The sequence below is a fragment of the Pristiophorus japonicus genome, chromosome 6 (genome assembly GCF_044704955.1).
Source record: "Pristiophorus japonicus isolate sPriJap1 chromosome 6, sPriJap1.hap1, whole genome shotgun sequence".
NCBI lineage: Eukaryota > Metazoa > Chordata > Chondrichthyes > Pristiophoridae > Pristiophorus > Pristiophorus japonicus.
The window spans coordinates 139,589,998-139,613,158 of record NC_091982.1 but is presented as its reverse complement, the minus strand read 5'-3'; the positions used below and the strand labels follow the sequence as shown (position 1 = coordinate 139,613,158).

Here is a 23,161-nt window from a genome sequence, read left to right as displayed (position 1 = left end):
CCAGGCAGTCGGGAAGCATTTCTTCATACAAAAGGTAGTGGAAATCTGGAACTCGCTCCCACCAAAAAGCTGTTGAGGCTGGGGGTCAAGTGAATAATTCAAAACTGAGATTAATAGATTTTTGTTGGGTAAAGGTATTCAGGGCGATGGAGCAAGGTGGGTAGATGGAGTTAAGATACAGTTCAGACATGATCTAATTGAATGGAGTAACAGGCTGGAGGGGCCTAATCCTCTTCCTATGGGCTTGTGACTGTTTTGACAATTTCACAGTGGATTTGCTGCAATGCTCAGAGGGGGTTTGAAGCAAACTGAAGCACATGCTGTAATACACAGAACGACTATGACTCCAGGCCCTCTTGACGACGAGCCTGAAAGGAAGAGAGCAAGATGGATTGAGCCAGAGCCCTGACCCAGACTCGTGCAACTCTGTCACTGGCTGCTCGCCAGTGGGCAATCAGTCATTCAGGTTGGGGGAACCATGCTCCGCCCAGCTTGGTGCCCATGCTGTTCATGTTAATGGACATAAGCATGGCAAGGGGCACTTCAATACTTGGTGCATGTTCCCATCCTGGGTGAGGATCCCAGCTGGGAACACCATTTCCTATGATTGCCCCTTTGGACTTTTCCCAACTCATTGAGGTGAATGACTAACCACAGGTAAAAGATCCAGACGGGAAACAACCACACTCTCTCTTCAGTTGCTGACGACCAATCTGATGTTGTAATCCACCACATCCAACTGTGACTGGTTACGTCAGGGTGCAGTGAATGACCACGTTTGTTGAACTGAGATTCCACATAGTCGGAGATGCCAGCAAAATACTGTATCATTATATGCTGCAGAGGATTGATGGCCGGAATTAACCTGGTGCTGAGCGTGTGGGTTTGGGGGGTGGGGCGGGCCCACAGTTACATTTGCATAAATTGACAGCGCCGGGAACCCGCCGTCATCCTGCCGACTTCCGCATTTAACTCCATTGTGATTGGAGGCACGGCTCAGACCCGCTCGGGAGTCGGCCAGCCTCATGGAGGCCAGTAACTGCTGGTCAAGTGACCCTTAGTTGCCTTTTTAACATCAGGTTTTGGCTTTAATTTCTTCAGCAGGGGATTGACGCAGCTCAGGAGCCTCGCCTGTGAAGGGCAGGCGGGAGCTCAGTGGCCGTTGTGTGAGTCCATTAAGTGACAGCTGGAAAAAACACATAAAAACTCACCCCTTTTCCTGCTTCCTTGCCGAAGGGAAAGGCTCTTGCTGACTCCATCTTGACAGAGCTAGGTCTTTATCCAGTAGCAAGGGTTAACCAGGACGAGTGGAGACCTGCTCTGCTGCACGGACCTAGTGAGCACACATATCGCAGTGTGGGCTGGGCCCGTGCTGCCCCTCGGCCCTTGATTCTTCTGGGCCCCGTACCCTCATTCGCTGAACCTCCGCCATTATCCCTCACCGCTCATCCGCCACGATTTCTCGCCATTCCACCGCCACATCTCTCACCGACCTCCGTATCAAATATAGAAAATAGGTGCAGGAGTAGGCCATTCAGCCCGTTTTCTCTCTCCCTTCTCCTCAATGACCTGATGCTGCACAGGAGAGAGGAGGTCAGCACAGAGCTGCCCCGGGGCCGGAGGCAATACCCCCAACACAGGGTATACAGGCAGTTTCCTGGACATGACGGAGCAGCAGTGCTTTGGGAGGCTCAGGCTATTGCGCCAGGTCATCACAGATATTTGCATATTGCTGGAGCAAGACCTGCTGCCCAGAGGTCCTGGTGGACACGCCTTACCAGGAGCTGTCAAAGTTACCACCGCCCTCAACTCTTTCACCTCAGGCTCCTTCCAGGGATCTGCAGCAGAAGTTTTGCAGGATCTCGCAGTCGGTCACCCACAGATGCATCACCCAGGTCATCAATGCCTTGTTTCACAAGTCAGACAATTATATACACTTTGCCACTGATGAAGCCAGTATTAGTGAGCGGGCGCTGGGCTTTGCGACTCTGGCTGGCTTCCCATTGGGGCAGGGCATCATCGACTACACACAGGTGACCATCAGAGCACCACATCATCACCCACTCCCTCAATGTGCGGATAGTCTGCAACTATAGGAAGATCATCATGCCTGTGTGCGCCAGATTCCCCGGCAGCTGTCCTGACTCTTGCGTCCGGCACCAGTCCGCCCTCCCTCAGCTCTTCACACCGCCAAACAGGCTTATTGGCCGGCTGCTTGGAGACAAAGGCTATCCACTAAAGACATGGCTGATGACACTATTGAGAAGGCCAAGCAATGAGGTTGAGGAGCGTAATACTGACAGCCACATGTCCACCAAATGTGTCATAGCGAAGAGTGATGTCAGCAAGGTCCAGGTCGATGATTGGAGCGTGGGCAGATACAGCAGGAGCGGCGAGGTCGGGGCAAAGGAGCGGTGAGAGACTGTGAAGGGATGTGATCAGAGCCCAGGGAAGGCATGATTTTGGGACCAGGGGCCCAGGGGCAGCACGGGCCAGCCCACACTGCGATGTGCGCACTAGGTCCGTGCAGCAAAGCAGGTCTCCAGTCGTCTTAGATAATCCTTGCTGCTGGACCAAGACTGAGCTCTGTCAAGCCCGTGTGGTGACTGGTGTGCTATGGCCACCACACGCTAAAAAAATCTACGCACAGGCATCTTCCACCCTTTAATATGTAGTTCGGGTCCTTCATCAAAATACCTGTGAACTCATCCTTTTTTGGCGTGGAAGCAAGTCATCCTCATTTCGAGGGATCGCCTATGACATAGAGCAAGCAATCAGCATAATGAAGATGCGCTTCAGATGCCTTGACAGATCTGGAGGAGCCCTTCAGTACACACCAGCCAGGGTCTCCAGAATCATCGTCGTTTGCTGCACCCTGCACAACATAGCCCAGCAGCGCGGATTAGCACTGCAGGAGGAGCAAGGCACTGAGCGCACAGCCTCTTAGGAGGAGGAGCAGAAAATTGAACAGGTGGAACACGAGGAGGAAGAGAAGGAGGAATCTGAGGTGGAGATGACACCAGCAGTGGCGTACATTGGTGCCTGGGAGGCCCGGGATGGCCTCATAATGGCCAATTTACTTAACTTGCACCAGTGCACCCATATGGCTGCCAGATGCTGCACCAACTAGCCTCCCCCCCCCCGCCCACCCCCCTCTCCACAACAGAGAAGTTTGTTGTAGGACAGCAGGTGCACAGGACCCACCGAGATGGTGCTGGGTCACCATCATCATCATCAGTAGTCCCTCGGAATCGAGGAAGACTTGCTTCCACTCTAAAAGTGAGTTCTCAGGTGAATGAACAATCTAATACAGGAATTACAGTCTCTGTCACAGGTGGGACAGACAGTGGTTAAAGGAAAGGGAGGGTGGGACTGGTTTTGCCGCACGATCTTTCTGCTGCCTGCGCTTGTTTTCTGCAAGCTCTCAGCGACGAGACTCGAGGTGCTCAGCGCCCTCTCGGATGCTCTTCCTCCACTTAGGGTGGTCTTTGGCCAGGGATTCCCAGGTGTCGGTGGGGATGTTGCATTTTATCAGGGAGGCTTTGAGGGTGACCTTGAAATGTTTCCTCTGCCCACCTAGGGCTCGCTTGCCATGTAGGAGTTCCCTCAGAGGCTAGAGGCTCCTCTGAGGAGTCGTCTTCCTCCTCCGCTGGACACTCGATGGACTTGTGGGAGAGTAAAGAGATGAGAGTAAAGAGATGAATTAGAAATGTTACAATAAGAATGTGTAACGTTACCATTATGCACACAATGACAATTCACTGGCTACTGACATCGGGCAGCATAGGAGTGACTACTGTATGCCATGTGGCTGTATGAGATGTGATGCTGACACCAGGTTGCTGGGATGTCCCCCTTTCTACATCTCCCACCACCAGCAGCTGTAGGGCCTTCTCCTCTGCTGGAGTCAAATTTGTGAAGACTGAAGGGCCACCTCCAGTTCTCTGTCTCCCTGTTGTTGTACGCTCTCTTCTCCTGCAAGGAGGGATACAAAAGAAGGTTGAGTGAGAGCGATAGAATGAGTGTAAGGAGTGGATGGGTTACACCTGTAGAGGGTAACTATGAGGGTGCGGGGTGCCAGTACCAAATGACCACCTTCAGTAATGTTACTCGCTATGATTGCATTAGGATGAGGGTGAGTGTGAGGGGGTTGTTAGTCAGATGGGGATGTGAGTAGGTACATAGATCTACAGCGAGGGATGGGTGGACGTGCAATGTTAGTTGGTGTGAGAGTGACGTGCAGGAGTACGCTTGGGAAGGCAGAGTGATGGGGTTAGAGTGACGGGCAGATCATGATGTAGGTGAGTGTGGCATTGTGCTCACCTGTCCTGACTTCATGAGATCAGTGAATCGCTTGCGGCACATATCCCTGCTGCTGACCTCCTCTGCGATGTCTAGCCATGCCCTCTGTGTGTCTCCGGCTGATCTTCTGCCATCACCAGTGCACCAGTGCAACACTTGCTCTCAGCTGGGCAATGCACCCAGAGAGACATCACTAAGTTTGTGGTCGTGGCCCTCCAAACCGTGGTCGAGGATCCACGTGGACTATGCGGGCCCATTTCTAGGCAAAATGTTCTTGGATGTCTTGGATGCTTACTCAAAATGGATTAAATGTGCAATAATGTCTGTAAGCACGTCCACGGCCACCATTGAGAGCCTACGAGCCATGTTTGCCTCGCACGGCCTGCCTGATGTCCTAGTCAGCAACAATGGGCCGTGTTTCACCAGTGCTGAATTCAAGGAATTCATGACCCGCAATGGGATCGAGCACGTCACATCTGCCCCGTTCAAGCCCGCATCCAAAGGCCAGACAGAACGGGCAGTTCAGATCATCAAGCAAAGCTTGAAACGCGTGTCGGAAGGCTCCCTGCAGACCCGACTATCCCAAGTGCTGCTCAGTTACCGCTCCAGACCCCACTCAATCGCTGGGGTTCCCCCAGCCGAGCTGCTCATGAAAAGGGCGCTTAAAACAAGGCTCTTTCTTGTCCACCCTGATCTCCATGATCACGTGGAGGGCAGGCGGCATCAACAACGTGTGTACCATGACCGCGCAAATTTGTCACGCGATATTGAGGTCAATGACCCTGTGTTTGTACTCAATTATGGACATGGTCCCAAATGGCTCGGTCACAGCCAAAGAGGGGAGTCGGGTGTTTCGGGTCAAATTGGCCAATGGAGTAATGTGCAGAAAACATTTGGACCAAATCAAATTGTGATTCACAAACAGTTACGAACAACCCAAAGAAGACACCCCAACTTTGACCCTCCAACACACACACAAGTGGCAACCTACATCACTGTTGACCATGAAGCCGAACTCACCAGCCCCAGCAGCCCGGCAAGGCCAGCTGCCCAGCAGCCCAGTGAAGAACCAACCAACTCACCCACACCCGCATTTGTACCGAGACGATCGACAAGGGAGTGAAAAGTCCCAGATCGTCTCACCCTGTAAATAAATGTACTATTAACTTTACAAGGGAACGCTTTTATGTATTTTAACCCCTTGCAACCTGTATCACACCTGACCACCAGAGGGCCTACCTGTCGGAGTCCCAAGGGATTCCAGCATCCCTTCGGAGCACTGTATATAAGCAGGCCACCCATGAGGTATTGACGCTCTGGAATCTTATTAAAGGAGCTAAGGTCACACTTGCTTATTGTTCACAGTACTCAGTTTCATCCTTTATTATGAGCGTATCACCCACCTTCTCAGGGCAACTGGGAATGAGCAATAATTGCCAGCCTTGCCCAAATAAAGGAAAGGGATTAAGGTTTTGTTGCAGAGGGGGATAGACAGAGGCTGGTGATGTGTGAGTGGAAGGAAGCAGTCTTGGTAATGACCTTGATCTTGGAAAGAAAGCTGGTCACAAGGTATCGCATTATGACAAGGTTCCAGGCCGCTGGACTGAGAGGGCAGGCAGGCAGGACAACAGGGCCAGGGTCAGGGCTGGGGTCGGGGGCAGGGTCAGGGTCAGGGTCGCTGACAGGAGCCGTAGAGGAATCATGTCAGTCTAGCCAGACATGAAGGTAGAGGTACTCCCAGGAATTTCAGGGTTAGTAGTAGTAATTGATTTAGATGATTCAGGTACAGAAAATAATCAAAAAGGCTAATGGAATGCTGCCTTTATATCGAGCGAACCAGAACACAAGGTGGTAGAAATTATGCTGTCGCTATGTCAGACTACACCTGGAGCACTGTGAGCAGTTCTGGGCATCACACCGTCGGAAGGTCTTGGAGGGAGTGCAGCGTAGGTTTACCAGAATGATACCCGGACTCCAGGGGTTAAATTACAAGGAGAGATTACACAAATTAGGGTTGTATTCACCAGAATTTAGAAGGTTAAGGGGTGATCTGATCAAAGTTTTCAAGATATTAAGGGGTAAGAAAGAAAGACTTGCATTTATATAGCACCATTCACGACCACTGGAGTTACTTTTGGAGTGTAGTCATTGTGGTAATATGGGAAACACGGCAGCCAATTTGCGCACAAGCAAGCTCCCACAAACAGCAATGTGATAATGACCATACAATCTGTTTTTGTTATGTTGATTGAGGGATAAATATTAGCCAGGACACCAGGGAGAACTCCCCTGCTCGTCTTCGAAATAATGCCATGGGATTTTTTTACATCCACCTGAGAGAGCAGGTGCCTCAGTTTAACATCTCATTCAAAAGACAGCACCTCTGACAGTGCAGCATTCCCTCAGCACTGCACTGGAGTGTCAGCCTGGATTTGTGTACTCAAGTCCCTGAGTGGGACTTAAACCCACAACCTTCTGACTCAGAGGTGAGAGTGCTACCCACTGAGCCACAGCTGACACTTGAAAACACATTTAGAAAGATGTAATGTATTTGCTTCATGAGTTCTTTGCTTAAGAACTCATAGTAACACATTGCTATTAACAACTAGTTGGTTTATTAACAACCGCACTGCACATTACCAGTTCATCCACCAGGCTCACCACCCCTTGCCTCATCGTGGATCCCCCGAACCCAACTGGCTGGGGTTTTATTGAGTCTTGTGAACATCATGTGACTGGCTAAGCCACTCTCAACTCAATAGCTCTACAAACCTGTGAGCATACTCACCGGTGCATACATTACAAAAGGGATAAGAGGGAGAATATTAATTTTTATTTATTTTAAATCTGAGATTGATAGCTTTTTATTAACCAAAGGTATTAAGGGATATGGAGCAACGGCAGGAATATGGAGTTAGGTCCAAGATCAGCCATGATCTCGTTGGCCAGCGGAACAGGCTCGAGGGGCTGAATAACCCACTCCTGTTCCTATGTTGCTAACTCCTAGCTCATAATTGGCCTGGTGTTGGGAGCTGAGCAAAGATGATGAATAGGAAACTGAGTACAAGTCTAATCCTGATCTTGCACAAAAGACATTACAAGGGAACATTTAAAGGGATGCAGCTACTTAAAGTTGAGCGGCGAGAGTGCTACCAACTGAGCCACCGACAGGGTGAAAACTCGCGACTTGCTGAGTGTTTTCCAGCATTTTCTTTTTTTATTTAAGATTTCCAGCATCCACAGTATTTTGATTTTGTGAAAAAAAATTGTTTTCTAATTGGAATAAAGGGAGTATTCTGGTCCAACTGAAGACTCAACATTTGGAAAGAGTATGGCCTGAAAAATACCGATTCCACCAAACTCTTTGATAAGTTACCTTACAAGCGAATTTGTCAAGAGCCTCAAATTCTTTCAAATCCATGCGCATGGACTTTAGGTTGTACATGTCATCTGAAAAACAAAGTTTATTTTTCATAGCTGAGAAATACATTGCTTACTTAATATTAGACCAGTTCAGTAAGCATCCTGATCTTAAATGGCCACCTGGTAAATGTCCTGCAAGTTATTTTTGTTGTGGGCTGGTGTTGTACACACTGGCAGACTTTAACTTGCCTGTTGACCTGTGACCTTATCTGCTTGGCCGACATGGCAAACTGTTTAGAATAGTTTGACCCTAGCTCTTCCACTCCAAAGGCAATGTGCTTTTAATCCTGGAAACTTAGCGACTCCAATGAGGAAAGAGTTATGTGTACTTGCGAGCAACAATGAAAGCTAGCTTCTCAGACTCGTGAGAATATTCTAGAATCGCAGCAAGGAATTTATCAAGGAAGCCTGTTATCCAATGAGTTTTCCAGTAAATATCAAGCAACCTTTCCTTCCCAAATGTGGCCTCTCTATGCATCATCTTCAGACCTTTAAGTCAGTGGCCATCTCAACATCAGCTTCACTATTAGCAGTGTGCTGAGGGTTATCAGTCACACTGCCCTTTTGTGAGCCTCAGTAAGGGGTTGAAGAAGAATTTCCAAGGTTTTGTGTGGGACAGGCTGGATAGACCACAGGGTCTTTACCTGTCTGCCATGGTTCCTATGCAGGAGAGTGTTGCAAGTAATATCTTCTCTCAGGATCTCTTGAACCAACAGTATTACAATAAAACACAGTACCATTTAATGTTCCAATATACTTATTTTCTGGAATTGTGCTTTAGACCAGGTCCTTGGCAGTTTCCTTATGTAGAAAGGTTTTAAATGTAATTACAGATACTTGGGGTCATTGGGACACGTTGAAGTAGTTTGGCTGTACACTGGACTTTGGACCAACATTCGGCACACATGTGTAAGAAAGGGACATCACTACTTCAAGGGCATGGTGAGGGGAAGTGTAGGTGGATGACTTTCAATGTAAATTACTCTTCTCAATCAGATAATGTTAAACAAACAAGGTGAATAATCTACTGTGTAGAAAATATTTACAGTTCTGTAATCCTCACCTGCCCCTGTGGAGAAACCATACAAAGCTTATATTCACTGGAATGAGAGGGGATCTCATAGAAACATATAAAACTCTGACAGGACTGGACAGGTTAGATGCAGGAAGAATGTTCCCGATGTTGGAAGTCCAGAACCAGGGGTCACAGTCTAAGGATAAGGGGTAAGCCATACAGGACCGAGATGAGGAGAAACTTTTTCATCCAGAGAATTGTGAACCTGTGGAATTCTCTACCACAGAAAGTTGTTGAGTCCAGTTCGTTGGATATATTCAAAAGTGAGTTAGATGTGGCCCTTACGACTAAAGGGATAAGGGGTATGGAGAGAAGGCAGGGGTGGGGTAGTGAAGTTGAATGATCAGCCATGTTCATATTGAATGGTAGTGCAGGCTCGAAGGGCCGAATGGCCTGCTCCTGCACCTATTTTCTATGTTTCTATGTTTCTATGTCACAAGATGAATAGGGACAGGGAAGGCCATTGTCCTGGAACAGCCCACAAGTGGTGCATTTGTTCCAATTTTGCATGTAGTGGTACAAAGTGAGAGTGTTTGTCTGAAGTGTCAGAGCTCAGTGAATTCTATCACAAAGGAATTCTACTGTAAGCACAGACATGAGACACTCTTTCCAAAGAGCTAAGTGCTACATTAAAATTACCAAATGGTTTGATGACAACACCTATCTGAGCAATGTAACTGATTTAAAAAGATACACTTATAGTTAGTCATTTAAAAGTGTGGTCTGCTTACATTATTGCCACTGCTATTTTAGAATCAAGTCCTGATTCTGGAAACAAGAACAAGAACCAGCTTGCTATTCAAGCATGTATTTACTGAATGTGGTGCCGAAACAATCACTATGCTTTGGCAATTGCTGAAATAAACAGACCCTATTGCTGGGAAAAATTACAGGTATGTCTTCTAGCGGGATCTGATCTTAAAAGGCCCTAGTCGGGCCCAAATGAAGATTCCTTTAATTGGCGTTAACAGATTTGATCATTAACTGTTCTTTGAATTATTTTTTTTGACAAAATTGAATATTAGCTGCTCTGAACAGATTCAATTAAAATCTTCTCTTGCTACAGTAGGGGGTTGAATTGGCATAAGTGAACAAAGAGTAGAACAGGCCTATGACCATAACACCTACCTGTAATTTCCTTTAGCTTATATTTTTGACCATTGGCAACACCTGCAATATCAAGACAATGTTTTTCAGAAGTGGTGCATCTTTGTGACATTACATGCAGTGGCACATTGTAAGATAAATCTATTTTAAAATATTTTGCATTTTAAGATCCTTTGGCAGATTTCTCATGCTGACAATCCCACAAAATATTCCCTGCTGCCTTGAATTGAAAACTTGACACATCTGGAGACCAGACCTCTGGCTTTCACTCTAAGAGCAGTCGTGGGGAGAGTGGAGTCAGATTTCCCCGGGGATTCTTTCAACCCTCTGCCGAAACCTCAGTAGGAGTTCTACGGCAACCCTGGAGAAATGTCCATTGTTCCAGGGTGTATGTGGATTATTGGGAGAATCCCAGGGGAAATTAATGGCCTAGGTGAATACGAGACCTAAGAAGGTAATTTTAACGTAACCCACCCACGGCAAACTGAGGTGATCAGACCGACCGCCTGCAATACAACCGGCCGACTGTACTCTCCATTGACCTCACGTAGAATTGGGCGGGGGGAGGGGTGGGGGGAACAGGTGGCCAATCCGCTTCCATTGGTTTCCTGCCGAGTGGGTGGAGTTAAAATCCCCCCCCCCAAACTTTACATTTATTAACCACTTAAAATATTAAATTGTTGAATTTTGTGCTGATTAACATAAGAGGTATTAACGCTGTTCAATTTTGGTCACCCCAGTGTCAACATCAAGCACTCCTAGCTCAGCCACACCACGGTTCACTGCAAGGGGAAACTGCCTCTGACAATGTACAATTTCACCCAATCTCAGAATAGCCCTTACTTTTCAATTCCCCCTACGGGCGATCCAGTGCTGCCTTTTGAGTGAGGTTGCCCATTGGTGATATCCCTACACCCATAGAAATGGGTTGAAGCTCTTGAAAGTTATTTGATATAAGACGAACAGATGGGGAAACTTTGATCTCTATTATCAACGTAGGTATGGGCTTGCCTTGCTGGTAGCCATCTGCGTCGAGAGACTAGGCTCAAGCACCACTCCAGGAGTGAGCGCCTAATCCAGGCTGATACTTCCACTGCAGTGCTGAGGGAGTGCTGCACTGTCGGAGGTGCCGTCTTTCAGATGAGAAATTAAACAGAAGCCCGATCAGCTCTCTCACGTGGACGTAAAAGATCCCACGGCAGAATTTGAAGAAAAGCTGGGGAGTTTTTACAGTGTCCTCATCGGAAATCTTTCCTCAACCAATAACAGCAGATGAACTGATCATTCATCTTGTTTACTCTTTGTGGGATCCTTCTGTGCACAAATTGACAGCTGTGTTTTCTCTCATAATAACAGTGACTGTTCTTGAAATGTAATTCATTGGAAGACATTGTAAGGTGCTATTTCTTTCTCATTCTATCCCATCTTTGCTTAACTGTACTATCTAGTCCCTCTTGTTGACATCCATTTTATTCAAACGCCCTGACCTTGCCTGAAAAGAGTTCTGAGTTTGAATGATGCATTCATGGTTACTTAGAACATTGAACTAAATATTCTAGTGTGCAAAACAAAATAAATCTCAAGAACTAGTTTGTTGAACTGAATATCTGTTTGACTAAAATTGTAGCACTGGGTCTCTCTGGGACTTGGGCTGAAATCGTGAAGAATCAGGTCTAATAGAAAGGCCGGCAAGGTTCAGTAATTCCACTCAGTCAGCATGGCGCACAGTTCAAAACTGCCTGGAGTTTGGCACCAAATTCCTAATCTCACCTAGAGAAGCCAGACAGGGCTGCATTGGAAAATAGCAAGTGTTCTTCCAGGTTTGAAGGGTTAATATCGCGTACCGGGTGCTTTGCTGACTAATGCTGTACCAGTACCATTTTATGAAGGTGTCTACTGCTGATACTGAGCATAAAAATGGGAAAGCACTAACATCTAAAGAAAGAAATAGCACCTTTGTATATATAATGCCTTTCACCACCTAATAATCTGTTATCCAAATAAGCACAAATACATTCCTAATCTTATAATCCCTAAGCCTGCAATCAGCACAAAATTATATCATTTAGGTTATGAATTATAGCATTTAATTATATTGCTTTTTATTATTTCTGTCTCCAAAAATACACGTCTTACAATACACCAGACTGATGTTTGATTAATATGCTTTATTTATAATGAGCTAAACAAGAGCAGATTGAACAAACGCTCCTAATTGCTCATTCCTTTTTAGTGCAACTAACCGAAATGTTGCTATGACATCTATTCTCTCCGGGTCATAGACCACCATCATTTATATAGAGTGAAGTACAGTTCAGCTCTCTGCTTACGAGCATGATCGATGTTTATAAAACAAGAAAAGGGAATTTCTGCTGTAAGCACAATCTGGTGCTATCTGGTCCTGAGATGACACAAGGCCATGTGAAAGGGATACATTTGGGTGTCCTTCCTCAACTGCTGAAAAGGGGAATTGGAATGCTTATGACATGCCCTCGTGTCAAGTCCTAGTACCCACCCCCCCTCTCACCCATAGAGAGGCTTTGGTTGACATGTTGTGTGACTCAAGGGAGTTTGGAGAACATTGCTTGGATAAAATCAAATGACTTGTTCATATTTCCCAGCCGAGGTGACAACGCATCCGGCAGCTGCCATTGTTGATGCCCGGCGATGCTACAGGGGGCGGGAGCGAATATTGCATCCGGGGCGCTGCGCACTGGATGGTGTCATGATCATCGGGGCACAAGAGAGCGAGGCGGTAAGTGTTAGTGCCAGTTCAAAACTGGCAGGGAAGTTTGTGGGCACTAGTGGGTTTGCCGCACACGATCAGTAACCACTTAGTGCCCCATTACTGCCCCCCCGCAGGCGCTAACAGGAGGCACAAACCAGGCCAATTTCTCCCCCTTAATCTTCAGTCTCACCTTCAAGAATTGTTTCTTAAAGAGGGCAATTTTAACGCAACAATGGAACAGTTCCCTGCAGATTTTTGGGGGAGAGAGTTCCAGACTCCCACTACCCTTTGTGTGAAGAAGTATTTCCTAACATCACCCCTGAATCATCATAAACACCTCAGTTAGATCAGCTATACAGTTCTACACTCAAGAGAATAAAAGCCTAGTCGGTGCAACCTGTCTTCATAGCCCTTTAAGCCCCGGTATCATTCAGGTGAACCTGTGTTGCTCCGTCTCCGAGGCAGATATATCCTTCCTGAGGGGTGGGGCCCAGAACTGAACACAGTGCTCGAGGTGGTGTCTGACCAGAGCTTGATACAACTGTAGCTTAACTGTAGCATAACGTTAGCAGGGATATTTATTATAAGGTTGGTACGAACAACGTTAATTTTAATGAAAGTCAGTCTGCTTTATGAAGAGAATTGTATGAAAGCTAAATATACCAAACCTTTCTCTTTGTCATCCGGCACAGGTTCAACTACTTTCTTGATTACTGGTTTTTCTGTGAAAGGTTTTAATCATCAGTTCAGATTAAGAATTCCTGTTAAATAAGACTGATAGTATTTACAACAACAACAACAACGTGTATTTATATAGTGCCTTTAACTTAGTGAAACGTCCCAAGGTACTTCACAGGAGTATTATGCGATGAAAATTTGACACCGAGCCACATAAGTAGAAATTAGCACAGGTGACCAAAAGCTTGTTCAAAGAAGTATGTTTTAAGGAGCATCTTGAAAGAGAAAAGAGAGGTAAAGAGGGGAGAGGTTTAGGGAGGGAGTTCCAGTGCTTAGGTCCCAGGCAACAGAAGGCACGGCCACCGATTATTCCTGCTCTCTGTTTTATGTCTGTTAACCAATCCTCAATCTTTGTTAATATATTACCCACAATCCCATGAGCCCTAATCTTGTGTAACAACCTCTTGTGTAGTATGCCATCTGAAATCTTATCGAATGCCTTCTGAAAATCAAAACATACCACATCCACTGATTTCCCCCTCAACCACCCTGCTAGTTACAACCTCAAAAAATTCTAATAGATTTGTCAATCATGATTTCACTTTCATAAAACCATGTTGACTCTGCCTAATGAAAATTGATTTTCCAAGTGCCCTGTTACCACATCCCCAATAATGTATTCCTGCATTTTTCCAGCTGATATAAGGCTAACTGGCTCTCGTTCCTTCCTTTCTTGCATTTGTTACATTGCAATCCACTGGCAATATTCTAGGATCTAGGGAATTTTGGAAGATCAAAACCAATGCGTCCACTACCTTTGTAGCTACCTCTTTCAAAACCCATGGGTGTGGGCCATCAATTCCAGTAGATTTGTCGGCTTTTAGTCCCATTAATTTTTCCAGTACTTTTTCTTTACTAATATTCATTACTTTAAGCTTCACATTCTCATTAGCCCCTGGGTTTCCCCAGAATTTCTGGTTCATTGTGTTTCCTACGGTGAAGACAGTTACAACAGTCGGAATTTTCACAGGAAGAAAACAGGTGGGTTGGAGGAGTGGGTGGGGGATGGGTGGAAGTGAAAGTTGTAAAAATCCAAAACACAAACCCAACCCACCATCAACTCGCCCAGTTTCACCTATTACTCAGGCCGCACGAGGGGTGGACAGCTAACCCACTGGTAGGAGATAGGTTGACAACTTAATTGAGTCCTTTAGCCTCTACTTTAACCTGCTTTGCAGGTTTTACTGCAGGTGGCCGGGGATTCCAAGGCTCTGGATTCCCGGTAGCTGCAATGAGGCGGCCTCAGCCCCTGGGAGCAATCCTGGTCGGGAAGAGCAGGAGTGAAACATAGAAACATAGCAATCTACAGCGCAGAAGGAGGTCATTTCAGCCCATCGTGTCTGCGCCGGCTGACAAAGAGCCGCACGGCAGATGAACAAAGGGACCTTGGAGTGCTTGTCCACAGTTCCCTGAAGGTAGCAGGCCAGGTATAAAGGCATACGGAATGCTTGCCTTTATTAGCCTGGGCATAGAATATAAGAGCAGGGAGGTTATGCTTGAACTGTATAAAACACTGGTTAGGCCACAGCTAGAGTGTAGAGTTCTGGTCACCAAATTACAGGAAAGATGTGATTGCACCAGAGAGGGTACATTGGAGATTTGCAAGGATGTTACCAGGACTGGAGAATTTTAGCCATGAAGAAAGATTGGATAGGCTGAGGTTGTTTTCTTTAGAACAGATGAGGCTGAGGGGAGACCTTATTGAGGTGTATAAAATTATGAGGGGCCTAGATTGAGTGGATCGGAAGAACCTATTCCCCTCAGCAGAGGGGTCAACAACCAGGGGGCATAGATTTAAAATAATTGGTAGAAGTATTTGAGGGGTGTTGAGAACTTTTTTTAAATGTGGTGGGGGTCTGGAACTCACTGCCTGAAAGGGTGGTAGAGGCAGAAACCCTCACCACATTTAAAAAGTACTTGGAAGTGCACTTGAAGTGCTGTAACCTACAGGGCTACGGACCAAGAGCTGGGGTGTGGGATTAGGCTGGATAGCTCTTTTTTGGCCGGCATGGGAACGATGGGCTGAATGGCCTCCTTCTGTGCCGTAAAATTCTATGATTCTATGATTAAGGTTCATCATAACTTCCTTGCTTTTGTACTCTATGCCTCTATTTATGAAGCCCAGGATCCCGTAAGCTCTTTTAACCATTTTCTCAACCTGCCCTGCTACCTTCAATGATTTGTGCACGTATACCCCCAGGTCTCTCTGTTCCTGCACCCGCTTTAGGATTGTACCTTTAGTTTATATTGCCTCTCCTCGTTCTTCCTACCAAAATATATCACTTTACACTTTTCTGCGTTAAACTTCATCTGCCACGTGTCAGCCCAACCCACCAGCCTGCCTATGTCCTCTTCTCCTTACTGTTCATTATACTTCCAAGTTTTGTTTCATCTGCAAATTTTGAAATTTTGCCCTGTACACCCACATCCAAGTCATGAATATATATCAAGAAAAGTAGTGGTCCCAGTACCGACCCCTGGGGAACACCACTGTATACCTTCCTCCAGTCCGATAAACAACCGTTCACCACTACTCTCTGATTCCTGTCACTGAGACAATTCCGTATCCATGCTGCCGCTGTCCCTTTTATTCCATGGGCTTCAACTTTGCTGGCGTCTATTACATACGAATATACGAACAATGGCGGACAGGTAAAGACTCTCTGGTCCATTGAGCCTGTCCCACACAATTGCGATGCCCTGTGTATCACAACATATACCCTTCACCCCACCCGAAATCATGTGATTTATTATGTGGCACTATAAGTAACCCTGTCTCATTACACAATACTAGATCTAAAACAGCCTGTTCCTGATTTGGCTCCTCACATTTTGGGCTTGGACAGCAGCGTTTGTAATGACAGGTTGGTCTAATGAGATGTGAACTCTTGGACTGATACAATGCAGCTTCACTTCTGAACATAGTGATTGCTGGATGCAGGTCCAGCTAGTTCTCCCTCTACCATCCTGGTCGTCTCACGATACGACGACATAACTTACTCACTGAAATATTGGGGGAAGTTTTAAACCCCCATTATGGGCAGGGGTTAAATTCTTCAAAATAGTACAAACCGATCCCGAAGCCACCACGATCTTGTCCACTTCCCGTTTAACTGGGGCGGGTTGGAGGTGGGAAAGTAGCCTGTTCTCTACAGTAATTATATTGGCCCAGAAATTGCAGTCGGGGGCTTCCTGCGGGCGGACGCCTCAAACCGAATTTTTTTTCCCGAAAATACCTGGTGGTCCCGGAGGAACATAGACTTGCGGTCCGAGGCCTTCAGTCGTTGCCCAGCGTATGGGTTCACACATCCCAGGAACGTACGTGCTACCTGGAATCATGTGGGCCTGGACTACCAATCAACATGGAGTTTTCTCATTGACAATGGGAGCTCTGTTTGTACGGGCTCCCATTATTATCAATGGGAATACCCCCGAAAACACAGAAACATAACACAATAAATAAAAAAACCTCACATATTTAAAATTAATTGAAATTGCGTTTAATTAAATGTTTTAGAAAAAAAAACTATTTTGAATTTTTAAAATATTTTTTAATAGGGTTAAAAATAAACTTACTGTACCTTAACTTACAAGGTTTTTAATATAAAAATTTGTGATTAAAAGTTAATTTTTCTATATTTTAAAACACGCTGGTAAAAGTAAGCTATCCCACTGTTTTACCAGACGTAAGAGTTTGAAGGACATTAGCTGGACAGGAGTTGGGCAAATAGCCCAAATCTCCACCCACAAAGGCCCTTCTCCCGGGGATGCGTACGATCTGTCAAAAGACATTTTGACCATTTGCGAATGCCAGCACCTTGCGAGGCCTCTTCGGGTCCTTGCGCACACCGTACGGGCCCAGAGAGGCCGCAATTTATGGCCCAATATTTAAATGAGGCTGCATGCCTCAGATTTTAGCAGCCATGTGGATTTAACGGCTGCAGGCCGGGATTCCCGGGGCTCGGGAAAACCAAAAGCTGAAAGGAGGCGAGAGCTGTCAGATCCAGCAGGTAAATGCTTTTCCAGCATTGCTTGTGGGCCAGGAGGAGCATGTGTGCTTCTCCCCACCCCAGTCCCCCTGCCCTCCACCCCCCCCCCCCAAAAAGTCAACTTTCCGTGATCTGCCTCCACATAATCCAATCCCCCCTGCAATCCGATTCCGATCCTTGCTCCCCGTCTGTGATCCATCCTTTCATGTTCCCTCTTCCCTGCCCCCCGGCAACCCCCAAATTCTCTCCCTCCCTCTCTGCGCTCTCGACCCAGCAGGAGCCTTCCACTACAAACCTCCCCAACCAATAGCCAGCCAGCCTCTCAAACCGGCCGGCTATTGGGCGGGAAATGGAGAAAATAAAATTAAAATGAGGTGCTGCCCTTAAATTCGTTAGGACCTCTGCGTTCCCTGTATTTCCGGGGTTCCTGCCGCTAAATGTAGTCCCACTCCCTCCCTGCCCCCCTGTAAATATTGGGGCCATCGTTTCCGCAGATTCGATTTCAATTTACCCCCGTTCAAGCACAGATCCTGTCCTCTGGTTGTATTGCTCTAGGTACGGTCAAACAGCTGGTCACAATCTCCATTATCCAGTCCCGTTAATCGTAGAACCTTTCAACCAGCTCTTTCCCAGTGAGAACATGCCTAATGTACATAATTAGTTCTCATGGTCGATGCTGCCACCTTCTCCACAGGTGGAAGATTAAAGCATCCCCATCATGCAACTGTGGAGCTCCCAAGCAGACCCTGGAGCACATCATTGAGCACTGTCCTCAGGGAATTCACAGACAGTCGACAAGATATCTGTCATGTATTCAACCAGCATTGTAACCCGCATAATCTGACCTAAGTTGTACACTGTGAGAACAATGACCACTAGGTGGGAGACACTTCTAACCTGGACCTTCAGGTATAAAAGGGGAAGCTCCACCCACCTTCATCACTTGAGTGCTAAGGAATAAAGGACAGGTCACAGACTGACCTTCTCTCAAGCATGGGCCTCGTGTGCATTTATACTGTGTAGTAAGGACGTATCAATATCCACACTGTTACACTGGACCGGAAGCTTTGGCCTGGATATCTGGCTTAGATATTGACGTTTGATTAGCTTTGCTACTACCGTACAGAAGAAGATGAAGTTTTCCTAATCCAATTTCTCGATCTCCTCAATCATTCTGCTTGCTTTTTTCTCTATCCTCTCAATAGCTGCTACTGTATATCCGTTCTGTACTGTGATGAGCAGAACTGTACACGGTAATGTAAGCGAGTATTCAAACTTCGATCATTTGCTACATCTGGTAGTTGCAGTATAATATTCTAACAACATCTGACTGTACAATTAACCCACCCCCACCCCGCGATAAAACCATGTGAAAGGTTAACCTCCGTTACCTTTAGTATCCAAGGCAGGTTCCTTGTGGTCCAAGACATCTCCCTGGATTTTTTCCTTTGATTGCTTTCCTGTATAAAGGTTTATTGACATAATTATACAGTGATATTGTAATTGGGAGTATTTAGTGTGCGTCTATTAGAAGGCAACCAATCAGTCCTCACAACAAGATTATTGCATTGTCATAACATCACATGATCAAAAGATACTTACTTTGGGAAAGTCCATCAGTTCCTAATTAAGTCATTCATCCAGACATCCTGAATCCCCCCATTGTAGCTCCCAATTGCTTTAGAACATAAGAACATAAGACTTAGGAGCAGGAGTGAGCCATACTTCCCCTTGACCCTGCTCCACCATTTAATACAATCACTTCTGATCTGATCATGGACTCAGCTCCACTTCCCTGCCTGCTCCCCATAACCTCTTATTCCCTTATTGGTTAAGAAACTGTCTATCTCTGTTTTAAATTTATTCAATGTTCCAGCTTCCACAGCTCTCTGAGGCAGCAAATTCCACAGATCCACAACCCTCTGAGAGAAGAAATTCCTCCTCATCTTAGTTTTAAATGGGCGGCCCCTTATTCTAAGATTGTGCCCTCTAGTTCTAGTCTCCCCCATCAGTGAAAACATCCTCTCTGCATCCACCTTATCAAGCCCCCTCATTATCTTATACATTTCGATAAGATCACCTCTTATTCTTCTGAATTCCAATGAGTAGAGGCCCAACCTATTCAACCTTTCCACATAAGTCAACCCCCTCAACTCCGTGATTGCCGGTATTTTCAGCTCATGCACTCTATCGAAGTTTATTCCATGTGTTGATCATTCATTGTGTGAAGATGAATTTCCCGGTATCATTTCTAGATTTACCTTTTACTGGATTGCACCAGTGTCGCTATTGTTCCATCCTCACAGTCTGGTTCCAGATCTACCTTCTCCATTCACTGAACTATCTAATAAATCTCTCTAAGCTCACCTCTCACACACTTCCATTCCCAGCTGGAAAGCTCAATTTTCTGTGGCTTTCCCTCAGGCCCCCTGACTCCTCTCTAAGTGGAGAGGGCAGCAGTCTGGTGGGGTGGGTGGCTGGGTGGGGGTGTAGTCCAGTGTGAGTGACTAACTGAAGAAAAGTCAAACTATTATGGCATCCCAGGCATCCGAAACAGGAATTTCTGTGGTTGGTCTGGCGTTGAGTGCCCTATCTTCATTTTTCTCCTCCTCGCCATCGGAATCACCATCAGATGATGAGTGATATGTGGCTTTTTACTGCTCCACCTGTGGTCCTCTCCGTAGTGCTATGTTGTGCAGAACGCAGCACACCATGATTATCCAAGGGACCCTCGCTGGCGAGCATTGAAGGGCGCCTCCAGATCTGACCATATCTTGACCATGCCAATGGTTTTTGGATGACGCATCTGGTTGTCATGTGGCTGTGGTTGTCGTGCTCCTTAGGTTAATTGGTCGGGTTCCTCAGAGGTATCATCAGCTCGGTTTGAAGGAGGTATCCTTGTCGCCGAACAGTCACCCTTTAAGGGTACTTCCAGGTATGAACAGGTCGGGGATGTTGGGCTGTTGCAGTCTGAAAGCATCATGGCAGCTCCCAGACAACAGCAACTTGTATTTATATAGCGCCTTTAACATAGTAAAATGTCCTAAGGTGCTTCACAGGAGTGTTTTAAGACAAAACAAATAAATTTTACACCGAGCCAGATAAGTAGAAATTAGTGCAGGTGACCAAAAGCTTGGTCAAAGAGGAAGGTTTTAAGGAGCATCTTAAAGGAGGAAAGAGAGGTAGAGAAGCGGAGAGGTTTAGGGAGGGAGTTCCAGAGCTTGGGGCCCAGGCAACAGAAGGCACGGCCACCGATGGTTGAGCGATTATAATCAGGGATGCTCAGGAGGGCAGAATTAGAGGAGCACAGACATTTTGGGGGGTTATGGGGCTGGAGGAGATTACAGAGATAGGGAGGGGTGAGGGCCATGGAGGGATTTGTAAATAAGGATGAGAATTTTGAAATTGGAAGGAACCAGCGGCAAAAAGTTTGAAGGTGGTGATGACTTTCTCAGCCATTGGTAATGCAAGGCCGCAGGGAGCAGATGTCTGCAACTAACTGACGTGATGATCTCAACCCCTGGAAGCACTGCTCTTCCGAGAGGTTGAGGAAGCTGAACCTCTGTTTGTACACCCTGTTCGATGGGTAGTGCCTCCTGTGGACACGACCTCTCTGTCACCCCCTCACCATTGCCCCCCTCACCATTGCCCCCCTCACTGTTACCCCTCACTGTCACCCCCTCACTGTTACCTCCCTCATCATTGCCCCCCCTCACTGTTGCCCCCCCCTCACTGTTGCCCCCCCCTCACTGTTGCCCCCTCCTCACTGTTGTCCCCTCACTGTTGCCCCCTCACTGTTGCCCCCTCACTGTTGCCACCTCACCGTTGCCCCTCACCGTTGCCCCTCACCGTTGCCCCCCTCACTGTTGCCCCCCTCACTGCCGCCCCTCACCGTTGCCCCTCACTGTTGTCCCTCACTGTTACCCCCCTCACCGTTGCCCCTCACTGTTGCCCCTCACTGTTACCCCCCTCACCGTCGCCCCTCACCGTCACCCCTCACTGTTGCCCCTCACTGCTACCCCCCTCACCGTCGCCCCTCACCATTGCCCCTCACTGTTACCCCCCTCGCCGTTGCCCCCTCACCGTTGCCCCTCACCGTTGCCCCCCTCACTGTTGCCCCCCTCACTGCCGCCCCTCATCGTTGCCCCTCACTGTTGTCCCTCACTGTTACCCCCCTCACCGTTGCCCCTCAATGTTGCCCCCTCACCATTGCCCCTCTCACCGTTGCCCCTCTCACTGTTGCCCCTCTCACCATTGCCCCTCTCACCATTGCCCCTCTCACCATTGCCCCTCTCACTGTTGCCCTCTCACTGTTGCCCCCTCTCTGTTACCGCCCTCGCCGTTGCCCCCTCACAGTTGCCCCCTCACCATTGCCCCCTCACCATTGCCCCTCACTATTAGCCCCCTCACCGTTGCCCCCTCACCGTTGCCCCTCACTGTTACCCCACTCACCGTTGCCCCTCACTATTAGCCCCCTCACCGTTGCCCCCTCACCGTTGCCCCTCACTGTTACCCCCCTCACCGTTGCCCCTCTCACTGTTGCCCTCTCACTGTTGCCCTCTCACTGTTGCCCCCTCTCTGTTGCCCCCTCACTGTTACCCCCTCACCGTTGCCCCTCAATGTTGCCCCCTCACCATTGCCCCTCTCACTGTTGCCCTCTCACTGTTGCCCCCTCACTGTTGTCCCCTCACCCTTACCCCCTCTCTGTTGCCCCCTCACTGTTGCCCCCCTCACCGTTGCCCCTCACCGTTGCCCACCTACAGCTCCCCCCACAGCTCGACCTCGCTGCTGCTGATGCCGATTGCCTTCCGTGCCCGAAGTCCATTCTGAAGCCGCCGTGATGCCACCCATCCTGATATTCAGCGTGTGATCATCTCCAAACTGTACAACAAGCACCCTCACCTAACCCTTTCTGCAGGAACTGAGGAGGCAGCTGTGAGCACTGTGCCTTCATTAACCTCAGGTCTCCTGACTCTTAACTCACCCCATGAAATGCTGCTCAATCTCGCCTCGTTTTTACTGATGTGTTTCCCGTACCCTGGGAAAGAGACATTCGTTTCAAATCACTGCCAAAATGTCAGGATAGGCGCATCAGTTAAATATTCTAATCACGGACCTACCTCTCCAGAGCGAGTTACTTGCCCGCCCCTAAAACAGAAATAGATGCGTTTGCGATGGGTTAGTGTCAGTTTTCACAAGCTTGATAATTTAAGCTGCACATCGGGCAAGAGATTGTCGTTTGGGATGGGTGGGGGGGAAGGGGGGAGGGGGTGGTGGGGAGGCACTAACATGGAACCCATTGCTTGCGCAGATTAGTTTTGAACTTACCCCTGCCTTTAAGCGCAGGCCATGCCCCCTGGTTCCACTGTTCGGGACAAGCAGGTCATCATCTATCGCAATCACATCGCCTCTCAACCAGCTCTTCTCCAGTGACAACATGCCCAATTAATGTCATAGGCCTCATAATCCAATCCCTCCATCCCTTCAATCATTCTGCTTGCTTTCTTCTCCATCCTCTCAATAGCTGCAGTATCCTTTCTGCATTGCGGCGGCGAGCACCATACACAGGATTCTAAGTGCGGTCACACTTGGAATGTTTGTTATATCTGGCAATTGCAGTATAATATTCTAATGGCAGCTGACTGTACAATTAACCTCCTCGCCCCCATAAACCCATGCGAGAAATTAATCTCCATTACCTTTAAAATCCAAGACAGGTTTCTTCTTATCCAAGGTTTGACTCGGGCTCCCAGCTATTTGCATATCCTTTCATGGCTTCCATTTCTGTACACCATTTTA

At 47.4% G+C, this 23,161-nt stretch overlaps 1 protein-coding gene across 1 annotated transcript in view; it reads right to left on the bottom strand.

The window, feature by feature from the left end:
* ky (kyphoscoliosis peptidase) overlaps positions 1 to 22,213 on the bottom strand; it is an 80,668-nt gene extending 58,455 nt beyond the window's left edge. Inside the window, exons 1-5 of the mRNA XM_070884018.1 lie at positions 22,120 to 22,213; positions 18,754 to 18,822; positions 13,304 to 13,357; positions 9,929 to 9,970; positions 7,679 to 7,752 (exon numbers count right to left, since the gene is read on the bottom strand). Coding sequence (XP_070740119.1) covers positions 7,679 to 7,752; positions 9,929 to 9,970; positions 13,304 to 13,357; positions 18,754 to 18,822; positions 22,120 to 22,213 — 333 coding nt within the window. The remainder of the gene's footprint in view (positions 1 to 7,678; positions 7,753 to 9,928; positions 9,971 to 13,303; positions 13,358 to 18,753; positions 18,823 to 22,119) is intronic.
* Between the last annotated feature and the right edge of the window lie 948 nt (positions 22,214 to 23,161).